The sequence below is a fragment of the Panulirus ornatus genome, chromosome 21 (assembly GCF_036320965.1).
Source record: "Panulirus ornatus isolate Po-2019 chromosome 21, ASM3632096v1, whole genome shotgun sequence".
Classification (NCBI taxonomy): Eukaryota; Metazoa; Arthropoda; class Malacostraca; order Decapoda; family Palinuridae; genus Panulirus; species Panulirus ornatus.
Genome location: NC_092244.1, coordinates 10,378,882 through 10,402,629, shown reverse-complemented (window position 1 = coordinate 10,402,629; position 23,748 = coordinate 10,378,882). Strand labels below are relative to the sequence as shown.

Here is a 23,748-nt window from a genome sequence, read left to right as displayed (position 1 = left end):
CGGTCTAAGTAAGGCTGTCACTGAAGACCACGTGTCGTGTATGTCTTTAGGAGACATACACACACACACACACACACACACACACACACACACACACGACCCATACGTCTTAAAGGCTAAACCAGGAAAGTGCTTCTTAAACATACCCGAGCCAAATAAATCTTTCCTCGACCGTTTTCGACCATAATCATTCATTTGACTGTCTCTTCCAAACATCACTACCTTTCCATTCCCTATTCTTAGTTTCGATCCTGATATCCAAGCTCTCTCTCTCTCTCTCTCTCTCTCTCTCTCTCTCTCTCTCTCTATCCTTTTCGCGACTTTCAACGACGCAACACGAAACCGACGCGACACGAACGAAGCATTCTATCTGAAGCATTTGTACTCTGAACCATAAACTAAGAGGAGGAGGAATTGGGGGGAAATCTGGATCCCCCACCATTCTTATCTGAGAGAGACCCCGAGGGAGGTCCTCGCCTTCTTCCATAAAATTTCACACCACACCTGCTGCTGAAGATAAACCCCGAGGTCCCGGCACATCACGCCGGCCAATCTCCACTGCCGATCTGGCGCGTGGAAGGACTTAAGAGCCGGGTTCGAACCGGCAGTTCCGGACCGAGATGACACGACGATATACGCGCTCTGGTATGTTCGCAAGGTGAGTGTCCTGGTACGTGTTGAAGACCTTCGAAGAGCATGGCGATGCATGTGACCCGCCCTTGGGTGTGACCGTCGCGGTGCTTGACCTGACGTTATCATATAAGGGCCGGTTCCTCATGCCCAAGGGGTGATGGCGCCAACGTACTCGAGGGTGGTTCAGTCGTTTACTCAAAGGGTGTAACCGTCCTTCGCAAGGGTCGTACAGTCGTGCTTAGGGGTCGTGTTATCGTCCTCAAGGGCCGTACAGTTTGTTCAGGGGTCGTACAGTCGTGCTCAGGGGTCGTACAGTGGTGCTCAAGGGCCGTACTGTAGTGCTCAAGGATAGCATCGTCGTGCTTACGGGCCGTATCGTTGTGCTCAAGGGTCGTACAGTCGTGCTCAAGGGTCGTACCGTCGTGCTCAAGGGGATTACCGTTGTGCTCAAGGGTCGTACCGTCGTGCTCAAGGGCAGAATCGTCGTGCTCAGGGGGATAAAGATGCCACGCACAGAAGCAGACCCGAGTCTGTCATTTGCATACGGTTCATTTTATAACTTGCAAAATTTGCTTGCGGTGTGTGTATAAAAGGTAAAATTCGCACAGGACAATTTTCGCAAATCCTCCAGCCCTCTTACCTTACAACACAAGCAAATCCTTGGCAGTTTACCTTTTTGCTATATGTTACTGGTTCTAAATAATCCAATGATCTTTTTTTTGTCTTTGTTTTCGGCAACTCCCAGGAAGAACCGAACGCCATATCCAAATATTCGAAAGCTAGCTTGAACAGTTTTCCTCGTCGTACTTCGACCAAGTTTGCCCGTGATGTAAACTCACGCGACTTTTGGGGTGGGATGTGGGTGGGGTGGGATGGGGTCGGGTGGGATGGGGGTTGAGTGTGTGTGTGTGTGTGTTGGGAGGGGGAAGAAGGGGAGGGAGGGGGGTCTGGAATTTGACAATATGGACCCGACGATGATTGGGCGCTGCTGCTCCATTTAAGATAAAAAATATGGCCGACGCAATTTGTTGCAATCTACAAGTCAAACGCGAGGGTTCGAAGCGTCTTGTGCCCCTCATCTCCCTACACAGGCATTCCAAAGAACGTACAGTGAGAACCTAATACAACGCGAATATGCATAAGAAAATAAAAGAAAAGAAATGAAACACTGATATAAAGTAATATTTCTCTAAAAATTTCCAGAGAATCAATGAAGCACCGCCGGTAAGGTTTCAAAGTGGTAAACACTGGAGAGAGGAAGAAGACTTTTTCAAAGTGGAAATTTGTCAAATCAACTTGATTCGGAAGCTGAGGTGTGTGTGTGTGTGTGTGTGTGTGTGTGTGTGTGTGTGTGTGTGTGTGTGTGTGTGTGTGTGTGTGTGTGTGTGTATTCCTTTGAGGTACTTGTCCACCACTGTTAAGATGAACCCCTCACGGGCATTACATGAGAGAGAGAGAGAGAGAGAGAGAGAGAGAGAGAGAGAGAGAGAGAGAGAGAGAGAGAGAGAGAGAGAGAGAGATAGAGAGAGAGAGAGAGAGAGAGAGAGAGAGAGAGAGAGAGAGAGAGAGAGAGAGAGAGAGAGAGAGAGAGTGTTGGTGTGGGTGGGGGGAATATGTTTGAAATTATTACCTTTGAAGGACGATGCTTTAGACGGCTTTCATCGGCTTACAAGGGGTGCTTTTCAGGTGCTTAAAAACCACAAGGGAGGGAGGAAGGAGGAGGAGGAGGAGGAGGAGGAGGAGGAGGAGGAGGAGGAGGAGGAAGGAAGGAAGGAGGAGGAGGAATAAGGATCGCTAATGTCAGGGATTAAACCTGGGGGAAAAAAAAAAACAAAAGAGTTGTTGTCAAAGATTAACGCAGACCGAAAACGGAATCGGTTCGTCAACTTGTATCACATTTACACGTCAAACAAGAGCGTAATGGAAGATAAACAATGTCCAAACCTAATATAAAAAAAAGGGGAAAAAAAAATCTCCCAAAATACGTATGAAATCTCTACGAGAGGCATTTGTCCTGATGATAATATTTTGTTAATCTTATGAGAGAGAGAAAAAAGGATTGGCGAACAATCCTCTCCTTAGTCAAGGTTATTAAGATATGCTGTGTTGCGGGTTATCTGTGCACGGTAAACATGGCGTAGTCCGTGGATGGTCGGGTGGGGGGGTCTGGCTTCGGTGCATTATACATGACAGCGAGAGATTAGGATGTGGGCAAATTAGGCCAATGTGTCCGTCTGTTCCTGACGCTACGGTCTACTACAACATACCCATGATAATATATATATATATATATATATATATATATATATATATATATATATATATATATATATATATATATATATATATATATATATCTTTAAGGTTCCTTGATACTAAGAAGGGGATGAAGCAGGGGATTGAGTATAAGCAAACCAAACTTAAGATGTTCAATGGAACTTAAGTTCAAGTTCTGTCACCGAAAAAAAACAAACCTGACGAACTTCTGTGTTATATCTACACGTAATGTATGTTTGGCAGACGTGTTGCGCGGGTTGCCGGACGTGTACACTGATCGTCAAGGAAAGATGGAAAGAGACAGAGAGTCCGATACTAAAAGAGGAGCGGAAAGTACTTTTGAAAGAAGTGGAGGAAGAGGAGGGGCATGGCGAGAGACGGAACATATCTAAGAAGATAAAAACGAAGTGAGACAGATAAATAAAAGGTTCCCAGTTGTCCACATTGTACACAAGTGTCCCAGAAAGATGCCAGTACAAGGTGAGGGATCTGCACTGCGGCTTCGTGGGGGTTATGTGTGTATCTGGAACGATGGCTGGGGGCTTCGTGTGTGACCGAATCATCTTTAAGTGCATTCCATGATCTCTCTCTCTCTCTCTCTCTCTCTCTCTCTCTCTCTCTCTCTCTCTCTCTCTCTCTCTCTCTCCGTCTGAATCTCTCTCCCAGTCAGTCTGTATGCCTGTCTGTCAGCTCCTCTTTTACTTTCTTTCTGCCTCTGTCTGTCTGTCTCTCTTTCTCCCTTGTCACACACACACACCCCTCCCCCATGCCTGCAGCAGGAGCCTCCCACACAATCATCACTCCCTCCCACTTCTATTGAGAGGGTTTGTTTACACTCCCATAAAACGCTGTAGCACAAGGGAACCTCCGGCTCTTAATGCCTGCCTCCCAGTGGGCTCACTGGCCCTCCCGCTGTCGCCAGCACATAAACAACAACGAGATAAACAATAACATACAAACAAGGTTCACTGAACAGATCGCGTCAAAGTCTGAGAAGTGAGTATGGCTGCTTTTGGTTGGGACTGAGGACACATAAGAGAATATATATATATATATATATATATATATATATATATATATATATATATATATATATATATATATATATATATATATATATACAGATAGATAGATAGATAGATAGAGACAGAATGAGAGAGAGAGAGAGAGAGAGAGAGAGAGAGAGAGAGAGAGAGAGAGAGAGAGAGAGAGAGAGAGAGAGAGAGAGAGAGAATATATGCTCCATATAAACCACAACCAACATCAATTTCTCGATCCTAAACACTCCCCCCCCTACCTCCATCCTCTACAATAATAACACACCATATAACTAACTGCTTTCTAAATCTGCCGGACTTTTCCTGTTAATGAAGCAACGCTTAATTAGTATCTAATTACTAAGAAGAACGCCGTTCAATTTTCAACACACCCCCTCCTCCCACCACCCCCACACCAGCAATGAGATGGGAACAGAGCGTCTAATATGCAATAAGTTTTCCTTGATAACACAGCAGAAGATGAGAGACACCAGGTTTCCTCCAGCAGTGTAAACATCTTAGGAATAGAGGGGCATAAACACCAGAGCGAGCGACCAGCCGGCGTTGAGGCTCTTCCCTCATTAAGGAGGACGGATATCATCGCCCTTCTGACTTCAAGAGCCTCACACACACACTGAGGGTTCTAATTCTAACTTGGAAAGTAGTTGAGGTGGTGTAGTTCAGGTGAGGTGGTAGTTTAAGAAGGAGAGGTAACTGAAAGGAAGTAATTAAAACGAAGTGGTTTGTGATGTAGGGTAGCAGTCAAGCACTGTGTTTACAAGGTCGAACCACAGCATTCTCGCCTTACTACTTAATGAGATCAAAAGATATAATATTAAGAACGGGAAAACACACAAACAGACAGACAGACAGACACACACACACACACACACACACAAACACAGACACACACACACTAAACTAGGGAGAGCCTGAGGTCTTCGCATCCCTGAATAATTGAGGGAGGGGAAAAAGGAAGAGAGATGTAAAAGCTTCTGGTCTACTCCACTCACCCAGACCCCCTCACCTTCTCTCTCTCTCTCTCTCTCTCTCTCTCTCTCTCTCTCTCTCTCTCTCTCTCTCTCTCTCTCTCTGGGTGCCAAGGAGAGAGGTATATTACAGGTACCTTACCCCGCCTGGGTATCGGCAGGGTTAGTAACCTGGCAAAAGGAACGAGAATACGTGAATGGAGTTAGCTCAGGCAGCAAGAATAAGGAGTTAGGTGAGAAGGCAAAGAGAGAGGAGTGGAGTTAGTTGAAGGAGGAATAATCATAATAATAAAAAAGAAAGGAGTTAGCTGCCTCGCAAGGCTAACATTAAGGCTTTACCTTCCTAAATAGTAATGGTTCACCACTAACAGAGCCAAGCCCCATTCTGAGGTCTCCCCTGGGAGGCGAGATACATCCTCCTAAGTCATATATATATATGTCTTCATGCTTTTAAGATCTTCCAGGTGCTTGCAGGCACGTCTTGAGAAATCGTCCGAGACAAATCTATATTACGTGATGCTATTTTGTGAAGCATTAGGAGTCCTCAAACCACGGAAGGATATCTCTCGTCTCCCAGTACAAATGCATTACGTTTATACGAAGTTGTATGAGAGCAGAGAACGATGGAAGGACACGGGTGCAAACCCTTCCCCCACGACCACACAACTACCCATCCTTCCCCCGTCCAGTACAGGTAAGTAAATTAGTAATGACACACCGCGCATCGGACACTCTCCCGGGAAACACGGAGCTCTCAGCCGCTTGGCTTTCCTCACCGATTTACCGGCAATTTACCGGGCATCTGGACCCAACTTGTGCATGCTGGTTCGAGACCGATCCCGCCCTTTCCCAGGGATGTCCGTGTCCACTGGTTCGGTGCTGGCGGAGGAGGTGAGGGAGCGTTTAGTGCATGAATGTGGTGGGAGAGACGGGAGGAAGACAACAAGGGGAGGAGCATAAGTGGTGACAGACCGGCGGGGGTGTAAAAGACCTGGTGCAACGCCCGAGGTGAAAATGATTACGTTATGTGAGAGGGGGAAAAAAGTTACGAGGCATCTTATCATTCCTCATCTCATCTTGAAAAGCTTTCTCATGGTCGCTATCTTCTCATGTGAGAGGAGGCCAACGTTCAAGAATGCGTTCACTGTATCTCTCATCAATCGTCCCATCGTGAACTCTTACGTTCACTGTATCTCTAATCAGTCGTTCCATCGTGCTCTCTCTCTCTCTCTCTCTCTCTCTCTCTCTCTCATCCCTGGGGAATCTTCAGACTCACAGTCAATTACACTAAATGACGGAAGGGCGTCGATGAGGAGGAGGGGCGCCCCCCAAGAGTCGTTCCTCCTCCTTTCAACACCCAAGAAAACACGTGTGGTACGAGAAGCGTACCCCAGGGAACCTCTGGCTCCTCGCCATGTTAATGTGCGTACGTCACCCACCCTGACCCGTACGCACGACCGGTTGGACTAGACGACGAGACACGGAACGGGTGTCGTGTTCTCCGTTCCCACGAACAACAGAAAGTTCTGACGGTCACGAGAGAGAGAGAGAGAGAGAGAGAGAGAGAGAGAGAGAGAGAGAGAGAGAGAGAGAGAGAGAGATTCACTATTTACGGATGATGTGAATACGGGAGGAAAAGCGATTTCTACAAAAGGTGGCATGATTAACGTTCTAAACGGTCCAATTCCACAGATATCCAGTGTTACGTTCCTAAAAGGAGCTTGGCCTTGTCTGAAAGTATTTCTGGAAATAAAAGTGATAAAAGGTAAAAAAAAAAAAAAAAGTCTAACGTGAAGGGCATGTTCTGGGTGACAGTGTTGGCAAAGACCCCGTCAATACAACAGACACCCCACCACCATTCCACCCACATACCCCAACCCCAGCCACAATGTACACAATGGCTGTAGTGCGAAAATAACGGGAGTGGTAAAATCTCCGGGCTATCACGAAATATACTTTTTAACCCCTATAAAGTTTCGGCACCGTCACGAAAGTTTATGAACGAGCCTAAAGCCAAAAATAACTACCCCTTACCCCTTCCCACAACCCCTACCTCCTCCTCTCCCCCTTTACTTTTATATTTTCTGGGCTGAAAGCCTGTAGGTGCGTCACGGCTTCAAATGATGTTGTTCTGCTTTGTATTTCAGAAAGTTATAACTTTCTGGACGTGGGAAGATGAGGTTGGAAAGTTATAGCATGGGTCTCCTGAACCGCCATGTAAACCATCAGTCTACCATTTTCAAATATATATATATATATATATATATATATATATATATATATATATATATATATATATATATATATATATATATATATATATATGTATATTGGAAAGGATCACAATTTTGCGCGTGATCAAGATATTCCTATGAGTCCACGGGGAAAATGAAACACGAAAAGTTCCCAAGTGCACTTTCGTGTAATAATAACATCATCAGGAGAGACACAAGAGAGAAATATAACAGTCAGTTGATATACATCTAAGAGACGAAGCTAGGACGCCATTTGGTAAACATGTGATTGTTTAACTGACTTATATTTCTCTCTTGTGTCTCCCCTGATGATGTGATTATTACACGAAAGTGCACTTGGGAACTTTTTGTGTTTCATTTTCCCCGTGGACTCATAGGAATATATATATATATATATATATATATATATATATATATATATATATATATATATATATATATATATATTTCCCATTTTCCGTCGCTCTGCTCATAACGTTCCTCCCAAGTCTTAACTACCGCATCCAGCAAGCAAGCGCAGCGATCTACGCACACCGCGCCCGCCACGCCCGCCCGCGGGCGCAATGCGCTCCCTCACGTTCGTATCGATGCGGTAACATCACGCCTCACGCACGCCCTGCAGGAGGCGGCAACACAATTAGATTCCCTTCTCGCGACGGCTGGAGGAACAGGTGCGGCGGGTAAACCCCAGACCACTGGCGATAGATAGGGCCGATCCGAAGCAAAACTTGACATTTAAAACCTCAATCATTGAAGTTCTCGGCGCGGAGAATTAGCATCTCTATTACGACAGCATCAAATGAATACATTTCCATGTATTTCAAATTGTTTCACCCATCGGCAGCGACTGCTGCCCGAAATTTTTAGAAATACTGCCGATGGAAGTGCTCGCTGAACTGGGAGCGAGCCGAGTCTGGCTGGCGATTTTCTTTTGGCTAGAGGGATTTCCGTCATTATACAGCCATTCGCTGCAATTCGAGTACATAATGTTCTAAAATAGGATCACCGACCACTGGTGCCGTGTGTGTGTGTGTGTGTGTGTGTGTGTGTGTGTGTGTGTGTGTGTATGTGTGTGTGTATGTACGTATGTATGTGTATATATATATATATATATATATATATATATATATATATATATATATATATCATAAAAATTCTGTGACGTCGTATCATCCACGCGATAACAGAGGAGACAGAGAGTGAGTGACAACTCTATTCTGTGTGACATCGAAATGAGTCGCAAGGAATTAAACTCTTGATATAAAAAAAGGTGACTGTTTGCCTGTGACAAATCTACAATCATTCCAGACACGTCGGACTGTTCCAATACTTGAGCTAATGTTGAGCACACAAAGATGACTCCTTCTGGTGCAGTTGATTCTCTCTCTCTCTCTCTCTCTCTCTCTCTCTCTCTCTCTCTCTCTCTCTCTCTCTCTCTCTCTCTCATATTCACAATAATCATGGCAGCAGTAATGTTTAGCAAGGGGAAAGATTTCACGGCCCTTGTTTCTCATCACATGGATGTAAGTATATATGAACTGTGATAATCCTCTCATTTGTCTACTCTCGACCAATGCCACACACACACACAAAAAAAAAAATACCGGAGAACGAATACAGCTTCGAGGCACAATGATATTAACGTTTTGCTGACACCGTAATTAGAACTGACATTTTGGAATATGGTGAATCCATCTCCATCATCAAACAATTACCTGACCCTTTACCTCTGGGGCTCTTCGGCTCTCAATCATCCTTCAATCATACACGTGTGTGACGGGTTGAAGATGTCGACGACGACATACCACATATGATGAAGAACTTCATCGCCGGGAATGGAAAAAAAAAAAAAAAAAGAGGAGCAAATGGTTTTTCGACCGTTCTGATCTCAACGTCGACATCAGAACCTGATCTCGAAAGGTTTTACGAAGTCTCTTTGATCACTGACAGACGCTGGCTGAGCGATTCACTCCCTCAGGCTAAGGAACATTAGAATCTTCCTCATCAAATCCTGCCTGATCCCAGGAAATCTTTCTCTTGTGTAATCATACAGAAGACACCTTACTGTTCTCTTGAATTATTTAATAATGATAAAAACTTCATCTGAACCACTATATCTGCATACACGGCAAACTAAAATCACATCAGCATTTGTATAAGTATCATATCAACATAATATCAACACTGGTAAGAACCTCATATCAACATTACAATAACTTTCCTACAAATGGATTCATGAACAGCTTGAGCCCCTTCTCCTAATCTCAGAGTTAGTGAGACGCTGAATTAACTATTACCTACGAACTCCCTTCGGATGACACCGTTTTACGAAGCGTCTGCAGCCAATTCCCTTCCTCGACTTCTGTTATCTAATGATCTGACTTTAACCCCATCTGTTTTCTTTCTTTTTTTTTCTCCAGATCTGTCGTGATGGTCGGGTCTTGAGGATGACGCTATGACCTTTGAGGACGACGGTACGACCCTTGAGGACGACAGTGTGACCCTTGAAGTGGCGGTGTGACCCTTGAGGACGACGGTACAACCGATTGAGGAAGACGGTACATCCCTTGAGGACGACGGTACGACCCTTGGAGACGACGGTGCGACCCTTGAGGACGACGGTGTAACCCTTGAGGTCGACGTTACGACCCTTGAGGACGCGCTCAAGGGTCAAAGGGTCGTACCGTCGCACTCAACAGTCGTCCCACCGTTCTAAAGGAGCTGAAATCAAATTACCATATCTTCCTCCCTTAAATTCACGTTACCTTAAAAAAATGGAAACTACCTAAAGTCACTTAACTTCCAGCACGATCATAATCTTTTCCCCATAATCACAAGTCCATTTCTTTTCTAATTAAACATCTATTGTACACTCAATTTACGTGTCATCCATTGCATTTCTTCCAACTGACTAACAACACTCCGAGGAATATTCTCATCTTTATCCTTCTTCCGAAAACTTGGAAACAATTCGAGACAACGGATTCGAACTCCTAACTCGCATAATCCCACCCCTCTCCCCCTCAGAAATAAGTTTTCAGAAGCGTAAAAAAAAAAAAAGAGATTTCGTACTAGAGATATAGATGCGGTTCTCCTCTGTAGCATCACGTTAGTGTGTATTGAATATCTATTTCTGTAGAAAATAATATAAATTTCCCTATCACTGATCTTTTTAAGTATCAAATATCTATCATACATAAAAATCTACATCTGCATCGAAAACGTAGCCTATTCCTGCGTCAAGAAATCTATCCGTTCCTTCATGAAACATCTACCTCTGTATCAAATTGGCTTAAACCAACCCTTACTGTAGCCGGAAGAAAAGTATCTTGAAAAAAGAAAGGAAAAAGATTCCTTTCTAACACACACACACACACACACACGCATACACGCACACTCACACACACAACACCCTCTGACACACAAACATACACAAAAAGAGGAACCCTGTGTGACTGGAACTAACTCTTCCCATACCACCCACTAGAGTTTTACGAGTCAAGCAACAAACATAACACGATCATCAGTCGCAGAATAACAGAAATGGATACAAGCTCAAACAGAAGAAGAAGAAAAAGAAAACCACAGTCGTAACCACACCGCATCACTTAATAATCTCTCCCTAAAATTCGTGTCACAAACCAGTCCAAGGAGAGGTGGTTACGAAATCCCTCCCACGCCTCAGGACACGAAAGTATGAATACAAATCTCCAACCTTCCATTTTACATATTCCATTCACACAAACCCAACGAGAGAGAGAGAGAGAGAGAGAGAGAGAGAGAGAGAGAGAGAGAGAGAGAGAGAGAGAGAGAGAGAGAGAGAGAGAGAGAGAGCATAACAGTGTTGTACTTACAGATAACGCACGACAAGGTCGTCCATCAAAAGCACACGTGATCAAGGGGGTGGTACTCACAGTACATGGTGATGGTGGTGGAGGCGTCCGTGATGTTGGCGGAGACGTGGGCGTGGTCGGGGTCGAGGGCCGTCAGGCGACAGGTCAGGTGGGCGTTCCGGTGCTGTTCCTCCAGCCCGCTGATGGTCAGCTGGTTAATGGCCACGCCCTTCTCGGCCGAGGCCCACGTGGTGTCGATCTCCGAGCCTTCCAGGAGCCAGACCAGGCTCACCACCTCCAGCGACCCTGGCGGGAGTAGAAGAGGAGAGGTTGGGTTTACTTTCCATCCTCCTGTCGAAGGTTTCCAGCAAAGGACAAATTTCCCTTGAGGCTAAGGTCACAGGCTGAACTCCTTTAAGGCTTCAATCTCGGACTAAAGTCTTTAAAGCCTCATTCACGAACTGAAAGACCTTAAAGGTTCCAGTCACAAACGAAAGTCTTTCAAGGTTCCAGTCACAAGAGAAAGTCCTTCAAGGTTCCAGCCACAAACTAAATTCCTTGGGACTGGAGTCTACCCAAAGGCTTCAGTCACGAAAGAAAGTCCTTGAAGGCTTCAGTCACAAACTAAAGTCCTTGGGACTAAAGTCTCCCTGAAAGCTTCAGTCACAAACTAAAGTCCTTGGGACTAAAGTCTCCCTGTAGGCTTCAGTCACCCAAACGAAAGTCCTCAAGGCTCCAGTCGAGGACAAAAGTCCTTGTAGGTTCCAATCACAGACCAGGGTCCTTAAAGGCTACTACAGTAACAGACAAAACAAAAAATTCTCAAGGGCTTCAGTTACGTACGAAAGTCCTCACGGAGGCCGGGCCTCACGAAAGAAATGGGGTATGGTCACAACCGGACAGATTCTGGGGAGGCGAAAAACATTTCTGTGGAAAAAACAATTGGAGGTTTGCTCATAACGACGCTGTGGAAACAAAATACATGTGATGTCTAACGAGGAAGAAAGACGGTACGAAAAGGAGTGTGAAGACAGAAAACAAAAAATGAGAAAGATAAGTGTATGGAGTCTGTAAATAGTTCTTAAATATAACCCGGTAGTTGAGTCTTGCCGAGACGGACGGTAAGATCACTAATCCTGACACAGAGGAGGTAATAAGGCCCCGGGCATCACTACTTCAACCTTAAGCCCACAGTATAAATCAAAGAATCGTTGGATATATCAAATAGATCTGAAGAGACCAGAAATATCACGAAGGCTCTGATAAACCTCCACATACTTGATGTGACAATGAAATTACTTAACAATAAACTGATTTATACAATCATGTATAGTACTTTACATGCAAAATATTCTTTATCTTGATACACCCGTAGAAAGTCTTAATTCAGTTTGAAGGATAATGAGGATTTTGTTCGAACAACAAGTCACTTCGACAAGGCTGTATATTTTCCAGCAGACGGAACAAGGAGTCCACCTTACTCTGCTCCCGCGTGGAGCGCGACCTCCAAGCTGAAGAAGCCCCCAAATAGAAAAAGGGAGGCCCTAGCGCTGCATCACAACTAAGATAATACACATAGGCGAGAAATATTTACCAGTTCACATGCACTTGCATGGAAAAGTATGTACCCAAGAGACATCATCTCTGCAAACGGGAGACGAACGCATCTTTCCCAGGCGCAAAACTGCATCTCATTTCCGGAATTCGCGTGAGTACGTAGCACGAGGCAATCCTTTTCACCCTCAGGCGGGAATGAGTCAAGATGTATTATTAAAATACGAATACTCACGGCGAGGAGAGGCCCATCTCCCTCCTCCTCCTCCCTCTCATGTGCTGCTGCTCATGGCCAGAGCCGAGCTGAAATATGAATCCGGTGGTTGTTATCACTCAGACCCAGGCGCACACACACACACACACACACACACGGAGCGAGTAATGAAAAAAACAGTCGAGCTTCTCTACTGTCACGACGGGGACCCGGCAGGTGGCGAGAGTTGGGGGAAGTGCTGGAAAAGGCCTCGCCACCTTGTTAAGGAAATTGGAGAGGGTTTCATTATCAGGGGAAGGGGTTGGAGAGGATGAGTAGGATGGACATGGGTCACACTACATGGTTAGTGGGTTTGGGAAGTGCCTCTACTTGGTTAGGGGATTGTTTGAGATGATGGTTACCACTACCTGGTTAGGGTGTTGGGAAGGGTCCCACTACCTGGTAAGAGGGTTGGAGACGGCTCCGCTACCTGGTTAAGGGGGTTGAAGACGACTTCACTACCTGGTTAGGGGGTTGAAGACGACCTCACTACCTGGTTAGGGGGTTGAAGACGACCTCACCACCTGGTAAGGATGATAATGATGAGGGCTTTCCTACGTGGTGAGGTCGTTGCAGGCCTCAGCACCTGGTGACCATGTTAAGAGAGGGTTTCTGATTACTCGGTATGGAGGGTTGGTCCCGGGGCTGCTCCATCTCGCTGTGGAGGAGAGAGAGAGAAGCTTCTTGGTTCTTTCAGGGTGATGACGCAGGGTGAGCCGACTCCCTAACAGGGTGAACTGGGAAGGAACTGGTCCTCGGAGAGGGTGATTAAGAGAAGATTCTCTCGTTTTCTCTCCGGGGGGGTGAGACCACGCAAGAGAAAGATGGTCCCTCAAGGAATATATATATATATATATATATATATATATATATATATATATATATATATATATATATATATATATATATATATATATATATATATATTCCTATGAGTCCACGGGGAAAATGAAACACGATAAGTTCCCAAGTGCACTTTCGTGTAATAATCACATCATCAGGGGAGACACAAGCTTTTGACTGATTCTTGAAGGCAGAGAGAATTTGGCTATTCTTGTCGGGGTTGAAAGCCAGAGGTGAGATGGTTAAACAGCAGATAATGAATACTGGGAATACGTGAAAGACGGTGTCTGATATCTATTCTACGTACGGTCAGAACACCATCAGTAAAGGCAGCGGAAAACGCAATTTCAAGCCAGAGGAAATATGCGCTACCGAGATCAGCTCAGTCACTGCATGAATCATCAAAGAGGATGGGAATCCCTTAAAGGATCTGCTCCCTTATATCCTTCCTCGCGGCCTCAAGACGAAGAAAACGGGACGTCATCCTGCCCTTCAAGGCGAAGGAAAAACAAAGGATATCGTCTTGTTTGTTCCATCCTGGACAGTATCATGCGTCTCTCAACGCACCCTGGGGAGGAATTCTACGGTCTTTTATTCTTTTTTTTTAATAAGAATTCCTACCTCACCCTTCTGAGCCTCACTAAAACGAGAGCTAAATGCTTCCACGCAAGACCCACCACAAACCTGTAACATATATATATATATATATATATATATATATATATATATATATATATATATATATATATATATATATATATTATATATATACCGGTCTGTTTATTTCTACTTGATAGTCGAGCCGTAAAGGAAAATAATGAAAAAATAAATTAGGATAAACAAACACTTTCCTTCACTTCCGCTTAACTAAAATCCTTCACAACCTCTCAAAGGAACTGGTGCATAAGCCTACGGGTAGTCTGATTATGTCAAGGCATTCTCTTACCACAGCAGATGCCTTATGCGATACACACACACACACACACACACACACAGAACATACATGGCCCACGGCGAATTCCAGTACGCCACAGCGTATTCGTCCCCCGCCCCCCTTTTTTTGATTTATCGTAGCATACGACTGATCACACAGCGGAGATAGTTACGCCACGAAGGGGTAATTTCACCACCACAACAGGTCACTTGTCAGTCCTTGCATTTAGCCACAACCGTACGGGAAAAAGGATCCGTCTACATCCTTGCTGAAGCCGACCAATGAAAATAACACGTTGGGCTGGTGGGTGGGAAATGGATGGTTGTATTTTGTTTGCGTGTCCAGCTGTCACACCTTTTCAATCATTTCCTGACATTTAATTGCGGTCGCATTTTTCATGGAAAGAAAAAAAAAGGAAAAAAGAGCTTAAACCGTTGTCCAAATTGTGGGGGTTTTGAGTTTTCGTACACACACACAAACATATATATATATATATATATATATATATATATATATGGCTGTCCTGACTATATGCTGAATCAAGTAAGCTTTATATATCATATAAGCATTCTATAACATCATAAATATTTCTGCACTTAAGAGGTTATTCAGGTAATTGATGAAGATGGGCCACATCGGGAGTGTGTGTTTGTGTATGTGGGCCATAGAATCACCACTGAACACATGGTGTCCAACTCATCTCTCTACTGGTAGTTATAACTTGACAATGACGGCCATAATGACCCTGGCAGATGATAGGTCTAAACCCCTAGTAATGAGCGACCTACGTGATTAATTGGGTCACTGATTTGTATACATATGATTATCATACAATGGAAGATTGTCTTCCAGATGAGGAAAAGCTGTTTGGCATGGTGACTGTAATATGAAATTCCCATATCTTTCTGTAATGTGGCCAGACAGTACTATCAGAATTACAGATTACAGAACAAAAATATATAGGGAATTAAATGATCCAGTCCAGTGGTCAATATAAGAGCGTGGAGGTGGGGGGGGGGGATATATCTATGAGAGACATCGTAATAAGCTCCAAAATTAAAAAGAAATATATGTGTATGTGTATCTTTGTCGTTACACGTGAATAAAGAAACAGCCCAACTCTAGTTCACAGTTTCCAGCGTCACGTGCAGGAGAAGACGGGCTTCAAAGTGTAGCATCATAGCAAGTTCTTGGATCCAGTTCCCGTTGTCATGAAGAGGCGAAGATTGGGTTTGGTTTCAACGTCTGGCGTGACTTTACGGCAGCCTGGTTGATGCGAGGTGAGATGTTGAGGTGTCCTGAGCGAGTGGCCTTATGTACACACACACACACACCAGACGGGGCATCCCTTACCCTCTACACTCTACCACCTCCAGACATTACCATAGCAAGTGGCCCCTAATATCCCTCTGTAGCGACCTGCTTCCAACACTTACAAAATATCGGTTTACTTATAATTGCCGTCCTACCGGCGCCTATCTGAGAGTCTTGTATACTTATAAATAATTCTACATAACAGAAAAATCAATCAAGGAAAGAGTATTATCAATCTGCATATTTGCATACTGACTACTAACTGACGACAATTTCAAAATTTTTAAAGGACATTTTTTTTCCAATCTTTTTTTTACAAAGTTAAAAACTTTCTTTCTTAAAAAAAAAAATGTCTTTCCTGTTTATGATGATCATGATAGGAATTCTAAACCACTATTAATGCATCATGTGCAAATTGATATATCCATCACCGCTGATGCTATTACTGCTGATAACGGATCAAGCACCAGGAATGTTTTTGATGTGTCCAATGTTTTCTGCCGGGGAGGGTAAGCGAGGTTCCCTGGAGGCCACTCTGGCCCGCTCTGTATACATCTATTTATTCCCATCCACGGACCACGTCGGTGCGATCCACGGACCACGACCCTTGAGCGCGAAGACGGTACGACCCTTAAAAGCACGACGGCACGACCCTTGAGGGGGACGATGGTACGAACCTTGAGGGCGACGATGGTACGACCCTTGAGGGCGACGATGGTACGACCCTTTAAGCACGGCGGTACGACCCTTGGGTACGATGGGTTGGCCTTGATCAAGCATGACCGACGCCAAATAACAGGCCATCATGACCCAGGGTCAATGCAGCCATGCTTTGACGAAGGTCGTACAACACAGCGTCTTGTTGAAAGTTCGCACCGTTGTGCTCAGGGGTCGTACTATCGTACCGTCGTGCTCAAGTTTCGTACCAGTCTAGTTTTCCGTCTAAACATAGTTGACACGTAACTAAAATGCATAAGCCTATAATAATCTATATCTAAAAACCTACAAATGACTTTTACTTCACCAATTAGCGTACACATTCTGAATCAACAGTACATAGATATCGAAATAAACTCCAAAAATCAACAAATCTAACTAAAATAGAAGGCACATCAATATGGACTTGTGGAAAGGAAAACATGACCTACCAGAGCAGCAATGTACATGGGAACTGAATGCCAAACAGAATATGTAATGTCGAAGCATATACTTATGAACTGGTCCCCCTCCCCCACTACACAAACACACACAAAATAAATCTTCGCTCTTATTAGCAATGATACAACTGTAATGACATTAATAACAGCTACAAAATCACTGGCAACAAAAGACTCTGAATGGGTGTCACTGTGTACAACAATCTTTATGCAAAATGTCATTAAACTTACTCCCTTTTAAAGATCTTTTATATATACATATATATATACACACACATCAAATAATTTTTTTTTTCTCAAAACAGCTGACTGAAAATCATTCCAACTTTGAGTGCGACAAGTTTAATGTCTCTGAAAGATTCGATACTGCAGCAATTCTCTGTGTTAATTGCAAACTCGTGTGCCCGATTGAAGCAGAGAGAAAAGAAACGAGAAAATTAAACATTTTCACCCGCGGGAACCAACGTTGATTTTCCGTCGCCGTAATACACTACAGAAGCAGATGCTGCTGCTGCTGGTTTCAGCGTCTCCTCTGCTTCAACTAGTCCTCCTCACCTTGCAGTGGTAAGGCACACATATATGGATGGATAATGACGTATATCCAAGCACTAGTTTTATTTTGCTGTTTGTTAACGTATGTTTGTGTGTATATCTATGTACAGGAGGGATGCAGGTCTGCAGAAACATGTATATGGATACATATATGTAGGTATGCGTATATGCTTGCATGTATGTATGCATGCAAGTAAATATATGTATGAATGTCGGTATGAATGTATTTATACGTATATATGCAGGCATATGAATGTATAAATGTATGTATGAATACATGAAATGTATAATGTATATTCGGTAATTAATTTTGGAGATGAAAAGGAAATGGAAAACATCGTATATCATAATGTTAGATACATTATTTCAAACCAGTCTGAATTTCTTAATCTTACGTATAGTCTACGTATTTCATCAAGTCCTCATGGATTCGAACCCGCGGATTCTACTACGAACCCTCTCTTCCCATACACACCACAAGCATAATCCTCGTAGCCTTAGACCTGACCCTTAATGGTAAGGTCAGAGGTCCGGCCGATAATAACTGAAGGGTCGCCCCGTGGCGCTCACGGGATTATTGCACATCAGGATTTACGTAAATGTAATCCTAAAATGCCACCATCACACACACACACACAAAATCCTCTACAAAGTACAAGGATGAAGCATACATTACATAAATTCCCCCCATGGGACTGATATACCGTCGGTGTGCAAATGTTGGTCACATAAGAATGACGTAAAGCGAATGATAGTCACACCGGACGTATACATAAATGACTCGTACACAACTAAATGCTAAATAAATAAAAAGCCAAATCCCCGAGAGGCGAGAAAATTACATTGAAAATTACAGGGCTGAGCTGGGTCACTTGTCATACAGGTGTGTGTGTGCAGAGAACGTATCATTACAGGCGCCAGAAATGTATGACACTGTGTTCTGGGGCGACAGTTTTTTCCAAGCTACCGTCCACCCTATCTTTGGCCACACTTACGTTAAGGTTCGCATCAGATCACCGCAACGATGGTAATCCACTAAATCTCTCTCTCTCTCTCTCTCTCTCTCTCTCTCTCTCTCTCTCTCTCTCTCTCTCTCTCTCTCTCTCTCTCTCTCTCTCCTGTGAAGCAAAAACGTCGCTCCTTATCATCACCCAGATCAAGCCGCAAGTTACACTGGTGAGACTTGTTTGGTCACTGGTGGTCAAACTCACACATCGCGAGAGAGAGAGAGAGAGAGAGAGAGAGAGAGAGAGAGAGAGAGAGAGAGAGAGAGAGAGAGAGAGAGAGATAACGTTTTCAAAAATCGGTGATTAGCTCGGAATTAGTGTGAGTGGAGAGGAAAACCAAATAATAATCATTTTGTTCATTCCTGTGGGACTCTTAAACGGAAGACGCGTACCTGCCATAGTAATTCACGTGGTCTTCACAGAACGTACACATTATCCATACAGACTCGAAGGCGTATGATCTGTGTCTATTCCCGTATCATCAACTCTGGGACAGAGGCAAAAAAAATATATATAAACATAATAATAAAAATAACAAAAATCTCATTTCTCGCAAACATCTTTTTTTTTTTCCCCCAGTACATGATTCATTACAGTTCCGGCCAGACTGGAGTCCCCACCTTAATTGGTACTGACGTATTCAAGAGGGTCCGTGAGGGTCTACGAGGGTCCGAAGCTGTGGAGCAAAACTGGAAAAAACAGAAGTCTAAGAAGCGTGATCTTGTGTTCATACATATTCTCGATGATCCCTTCTTCATCATCATAAAACTTGCGAGATATATATATATATATATATATATATATATATATATATATATATATATATATATATATATATATATATATATATATATTTCTTTTCTTTCATACTATTCGCCATTTCCCGCATTAGCGAGGTAGCGTTGAGGACAGAGGACTGGGCCCTTGAGGGAATATCCTCACCTGGGCCCCTTCTCTGTTCCCTCTTTTGGAAAAAAAAAAAAAAAAGTGAGAGGGGAGGATTTCCCCTTTGCAACATGATGAATGATATATATATATATATATATATATATATATATATATATATATATATATATATATATATATATATATATATATATATATATATATATATATATCCCTCTAACGTAGAGCAACGTCTAACGTTTAGTATACACTGTAGCTGTACCTTAGGAATCTATCTATCTATCTATCTATCTATTAGCATCGGTAATATACCTGTGATATATACTTCATACTGCATCCTTCTCGTACCAGAAGTTATCTCATCCGACCAGGAAGGTGTTACATCATCCTAACTTACCATGGTTGGCCTGGCAGGAGAGGGTGAGTGTGGCTCCCTCAGGGAGCGGGCCGACTGTCCCTCCCTCGAGCGGTCTCCCCGTGCCGTCTGTGAGGGACACCACCCACACCGAGTCTGTCGAGGAAGAAAAGGAGTGGAACCATCAGTCAAAGAAAATGGGGGGAGGGGGATGGGGGTTTTTAGAGACAGATAATAGGGGTGGCTTTAAAATAATGGGGAAAGGGGGGAGGGGGTAGATAAAAGAAGATGGGGAGGTAAAAGGATGGTTTTCGAGGCGGCTTTGATGAGGCGTGCGCCGTTCGCACCGAATCCGTCGAAGTCTTCTGCGCTCAACGTGGGGGGAGAGGAGGCGTCCCGGGACGGCTGTTGCTTCCAGGTGTTGGTGACCTCGGATCGAACCCCCCGCGACGAGCGCGGAGGTACAGTCCTTCGGCATGGTGACTCGGCTGGGGTATGACCATGACCACAAGGATCAGGTCAAACCCCGGGGGTCATCCTAAGTGAGGGGTCGTTCCGCCGTGCCTCAACCATCGTGTTAACGGGGTCGCACCATTGTGCTAATGGGGGTAAAATAATATTTTTTTTTCTATTTACAAAAGTGGAAAATGGGAGGGAATGACGAGAGGGGGGTAGGGTTGGGTGAACCCTGAGAAACTCATATGCTCTAAAGAACATAAAGATCCGATTTTATTATCCCTATAAATTCTAATTTCCATTTCGAGCCTGTAGCGCCAGCTTGGCTTACACAACTCCCGCTGGACCCAATAGCATCTATCAGTTTATCTATTTCATCAGCAAAGGCCATTATTGGCGTCATTCAATAACTCTCTGCCCGGGGGTTAAGGCCTTTATTTATACATCAAATTATACAATGTCGGAGGGAGAGGAGAGAGAGCGAACCCAGATTCAATTAATGGAAATATATGATTAATTTAAACAATTAAATGCATAAGTTTGATCGCATCCAGTGACTGGAGTATTCATTAATAGGGATTTACGCAAGAGGCAACAGCTGACCCAACCAGATGTACGACGGAAGATTTTCGAATGAAAAATTACAAGGGCTCTGGGCGGCAGCCGGCATTACCGTGTTAAAGTAAAAAAAAAGAAACGCGGAGGCCAATACCGTGAAGGGTGAGTGCTAATAGGATTTGAAAGCGACATCATGAAAACCCTTGAGTACGAGGCTACGACCCTTGAGTACGAGGGTGCAAACCTTGAGGACGACGGTGCGAACCTTGAGCACGACGGCACGAACCTTGAGGACGACGGTACGAGCACTGAGCACGACGGTACGACGACCACTGGAAAGGACGGTACGACCCTAGAGCAAGACGGTACGAACCTTGAGCACGACGGTACGACGACCACTGGACAGGACGGTACGACCCTAGAGCGAGAGGGTACGACCCTCTGAGTACGACGGAAAGAAGCCCCCCTCATACACAACCTCACAAGAGGTTTCAAAGTCGCGAGCCTCACTGTAGCTCCAGAAAACATTCTGGTAAGGATGAAGATCGCTGTATCTATCATCGGCACAAAATGGATGCGACGAGGTAAAGCCAGGAATGAAGGACGGAGGAAAGCAACAGCACAGAGAACAACACGAGTTGTGGAATGAACATAAACCAATAAAGAATAATGTGCACAAAAATGAAAGGAAATTATGAACACTCATACAAAGGTCCTTTATGAGTGCGAGATGATATATATATATATATATATATATATATATATATATATATATATATATATATATATATCTTCCCTAGAGAGAGAACAGAACAATCAAAAGTCAACTGACCAATACGGGAGCTTCGAAGTGACCATAAAATGCTAAAAGAAAAAAAATCAATCAATCAATGGAACTGCATAATTATCCTGGAAAAAAAGACCAATAGAACGGCAGAGTACTTCAATATCAATTCTGATATGAAAGGAAAGAAAAAAAATTTATATATATCAACAATACGAAAATGTCAAATAATTGCTGGACTCAACATTTTTTTTTTCTCTTTCTCTCTCTGTCTCGAAAACTTGTGAAATGAGAAGTTGTTAAAAAAAAAAAAAGTTGAGAAATGTTTGGCATGGACCAACTCAAGCCAAATGAGAGAGAGAGAGAGAGAGAGAGAGAGAGAGAGAGAGAGAGAGAGAGAGAGAGAGAGAGAGAGAGAGAGAGAGAGAGAGGATGCACGAGTTAAGCAGGGAAGGGGGGGGGGGGGGGAGAAAGTTTAAGTCTGTTGCTGAAGTTGGCGAAGCGGATGACCATTCCCTGTGGAATGTGTATACGCGCGTCTCCCTCAACTCACGGACTTGAGTCTTGCCTGCAAATGCACCGTACTGAGCTGGGCGAAGGCTATATATCTGAGCTGCTGCTGCTGCTCTTAGTGTACGTCTAGTATACTCGACAATCAACATCACCCCCCCACCCGCTCCCTTAAAGCTAAGTCTGTCTCATGCAATACCAGGCAGGGAATCTAATTCATTAGCTTAAATGTATCAACTTACAACTAGAAATCCAGACTTTTAACTCTGGGCTAAAATGTTGAGCTGTATTTGGGACACGACTGAGCTGTCTAGTATGAAACACACACACACACACACACACACACACACACACACACACAGTACACAGTACACACTACACACTTACCAGGGACCGTGAGGAGGAGCCTCTGCGTCCAGGTGGGGGAGAGGCGGAAGTGGACGCGACACCTGTACTCGGCCTGGTCGTCACGGTGGGTGTTCCGGATGACGAGGGACGTCCCGCCCGCGCTCAGGGTCTTCTGCGGGCGGCCGCCGCTCCCCACGCTGCCCGTGCCGCGGTCCATGTTGGCGCGGGCGTCGTAACTGTTGTTGGGTGGGAGGGAGACAAGGAGGAGGCGTGTTACGATGCATCATGGTGATCTGGCTGTCCTTTCGACACACACACACACACACACATATATATATATACATATATATATATATATATATATATATATATATATATATATATATATATATATATATATAAACAGTATAAGCAAATATCTTAAAGTCAACCATTAATCCGTCACACATCACTTTATTCACAATAACACTAAAGACAGATCATGTAATCATTACACTGGAAGATAAGGAAATCACCAGAATTTAAAATTACAGTCAGAAAACCAATAGTCTGTTTTTTTTTTGTTTTTTTTACCTCAATTGTATTCCTTTGTATTCCTCAGACATCATTAAGGCAGGACCGAAATTACAACAATAATCAATAAAGGTACAATATATTGTGCATCATCTTCAGTCTGCTGGGGTAAAAAAAAAAATCTGCTTAATATTATTTTGTTTTTTCTTCACACCTCATCACACTTCTCTGCCTTGGCGGAGGTGACGTTAGGAACACAAGCAGACGACTGACCTTTCTAGGGGGGGAGACGTCTTCCCTTGCCAATACGTTCGACAGCTTTCAATGCATGCCATTATTACCTGTGTGTCTGGCCCTACTTCCTAATAGAATACCGTACCGTCGTGCTCGAGGGTCGTACCGTCGTGTTCAAGGGGCGCATATTCGTCGTGCTGAAGGGTCGCACCGTCATACTCAAGGGTCGCATCGTCGTGCTGCAGAGTCATACCTTCGTGTTCATGGGTCGCACCGTCGAGCTCGAGGGTCATACCTTCGTGCTCTAGGGTCGCACTATCGTGTTTGAGGGTCGTACCGTCGTGCTCAAGGGTCGCACCGTCGTGCCCAAGGGCTGCGTGCACTGCAGGAGTGTAGCAGGGACTTGCACTGAAGAAAACGTGTGGAAGAAGCTTGGTGACGTATCA

At 44.0% G+C, this 23,748-nt stretch overlaps 1 protein-coding gene across 1 annotated transcript in view; it reads right to left on the bottom strand.

Moving 5' to 3' along the window:
- Window positions 1–23,748, bottom strand: part of LOC139756350 (B-cell receptor CD22-like) — a 245,926-nt gene that overhangs the window by 16,371 nt on the left and 205,807 nt on the right. Inside the window, exons 6-8 of the mRNA XM_071675716.1 lie at window positions 22,595–22,791; window positions 19,942–20,055; window positions 11,106–11,330 (exon numbers count right to left, since the gene is read on the bottom strand). Of these exons, the coding sequence (XP_071531817.1) occupies window positions 11,106–11,330; window positions 19,942–20,055; window positions 22,595–22,791 (536 nt within the window). The remainder of the gene's footprint in view (window positions 1–11,105; window positions 11,331–19,941; window positions 20,056–22,594; window positions 22,792–23,748) is intronic.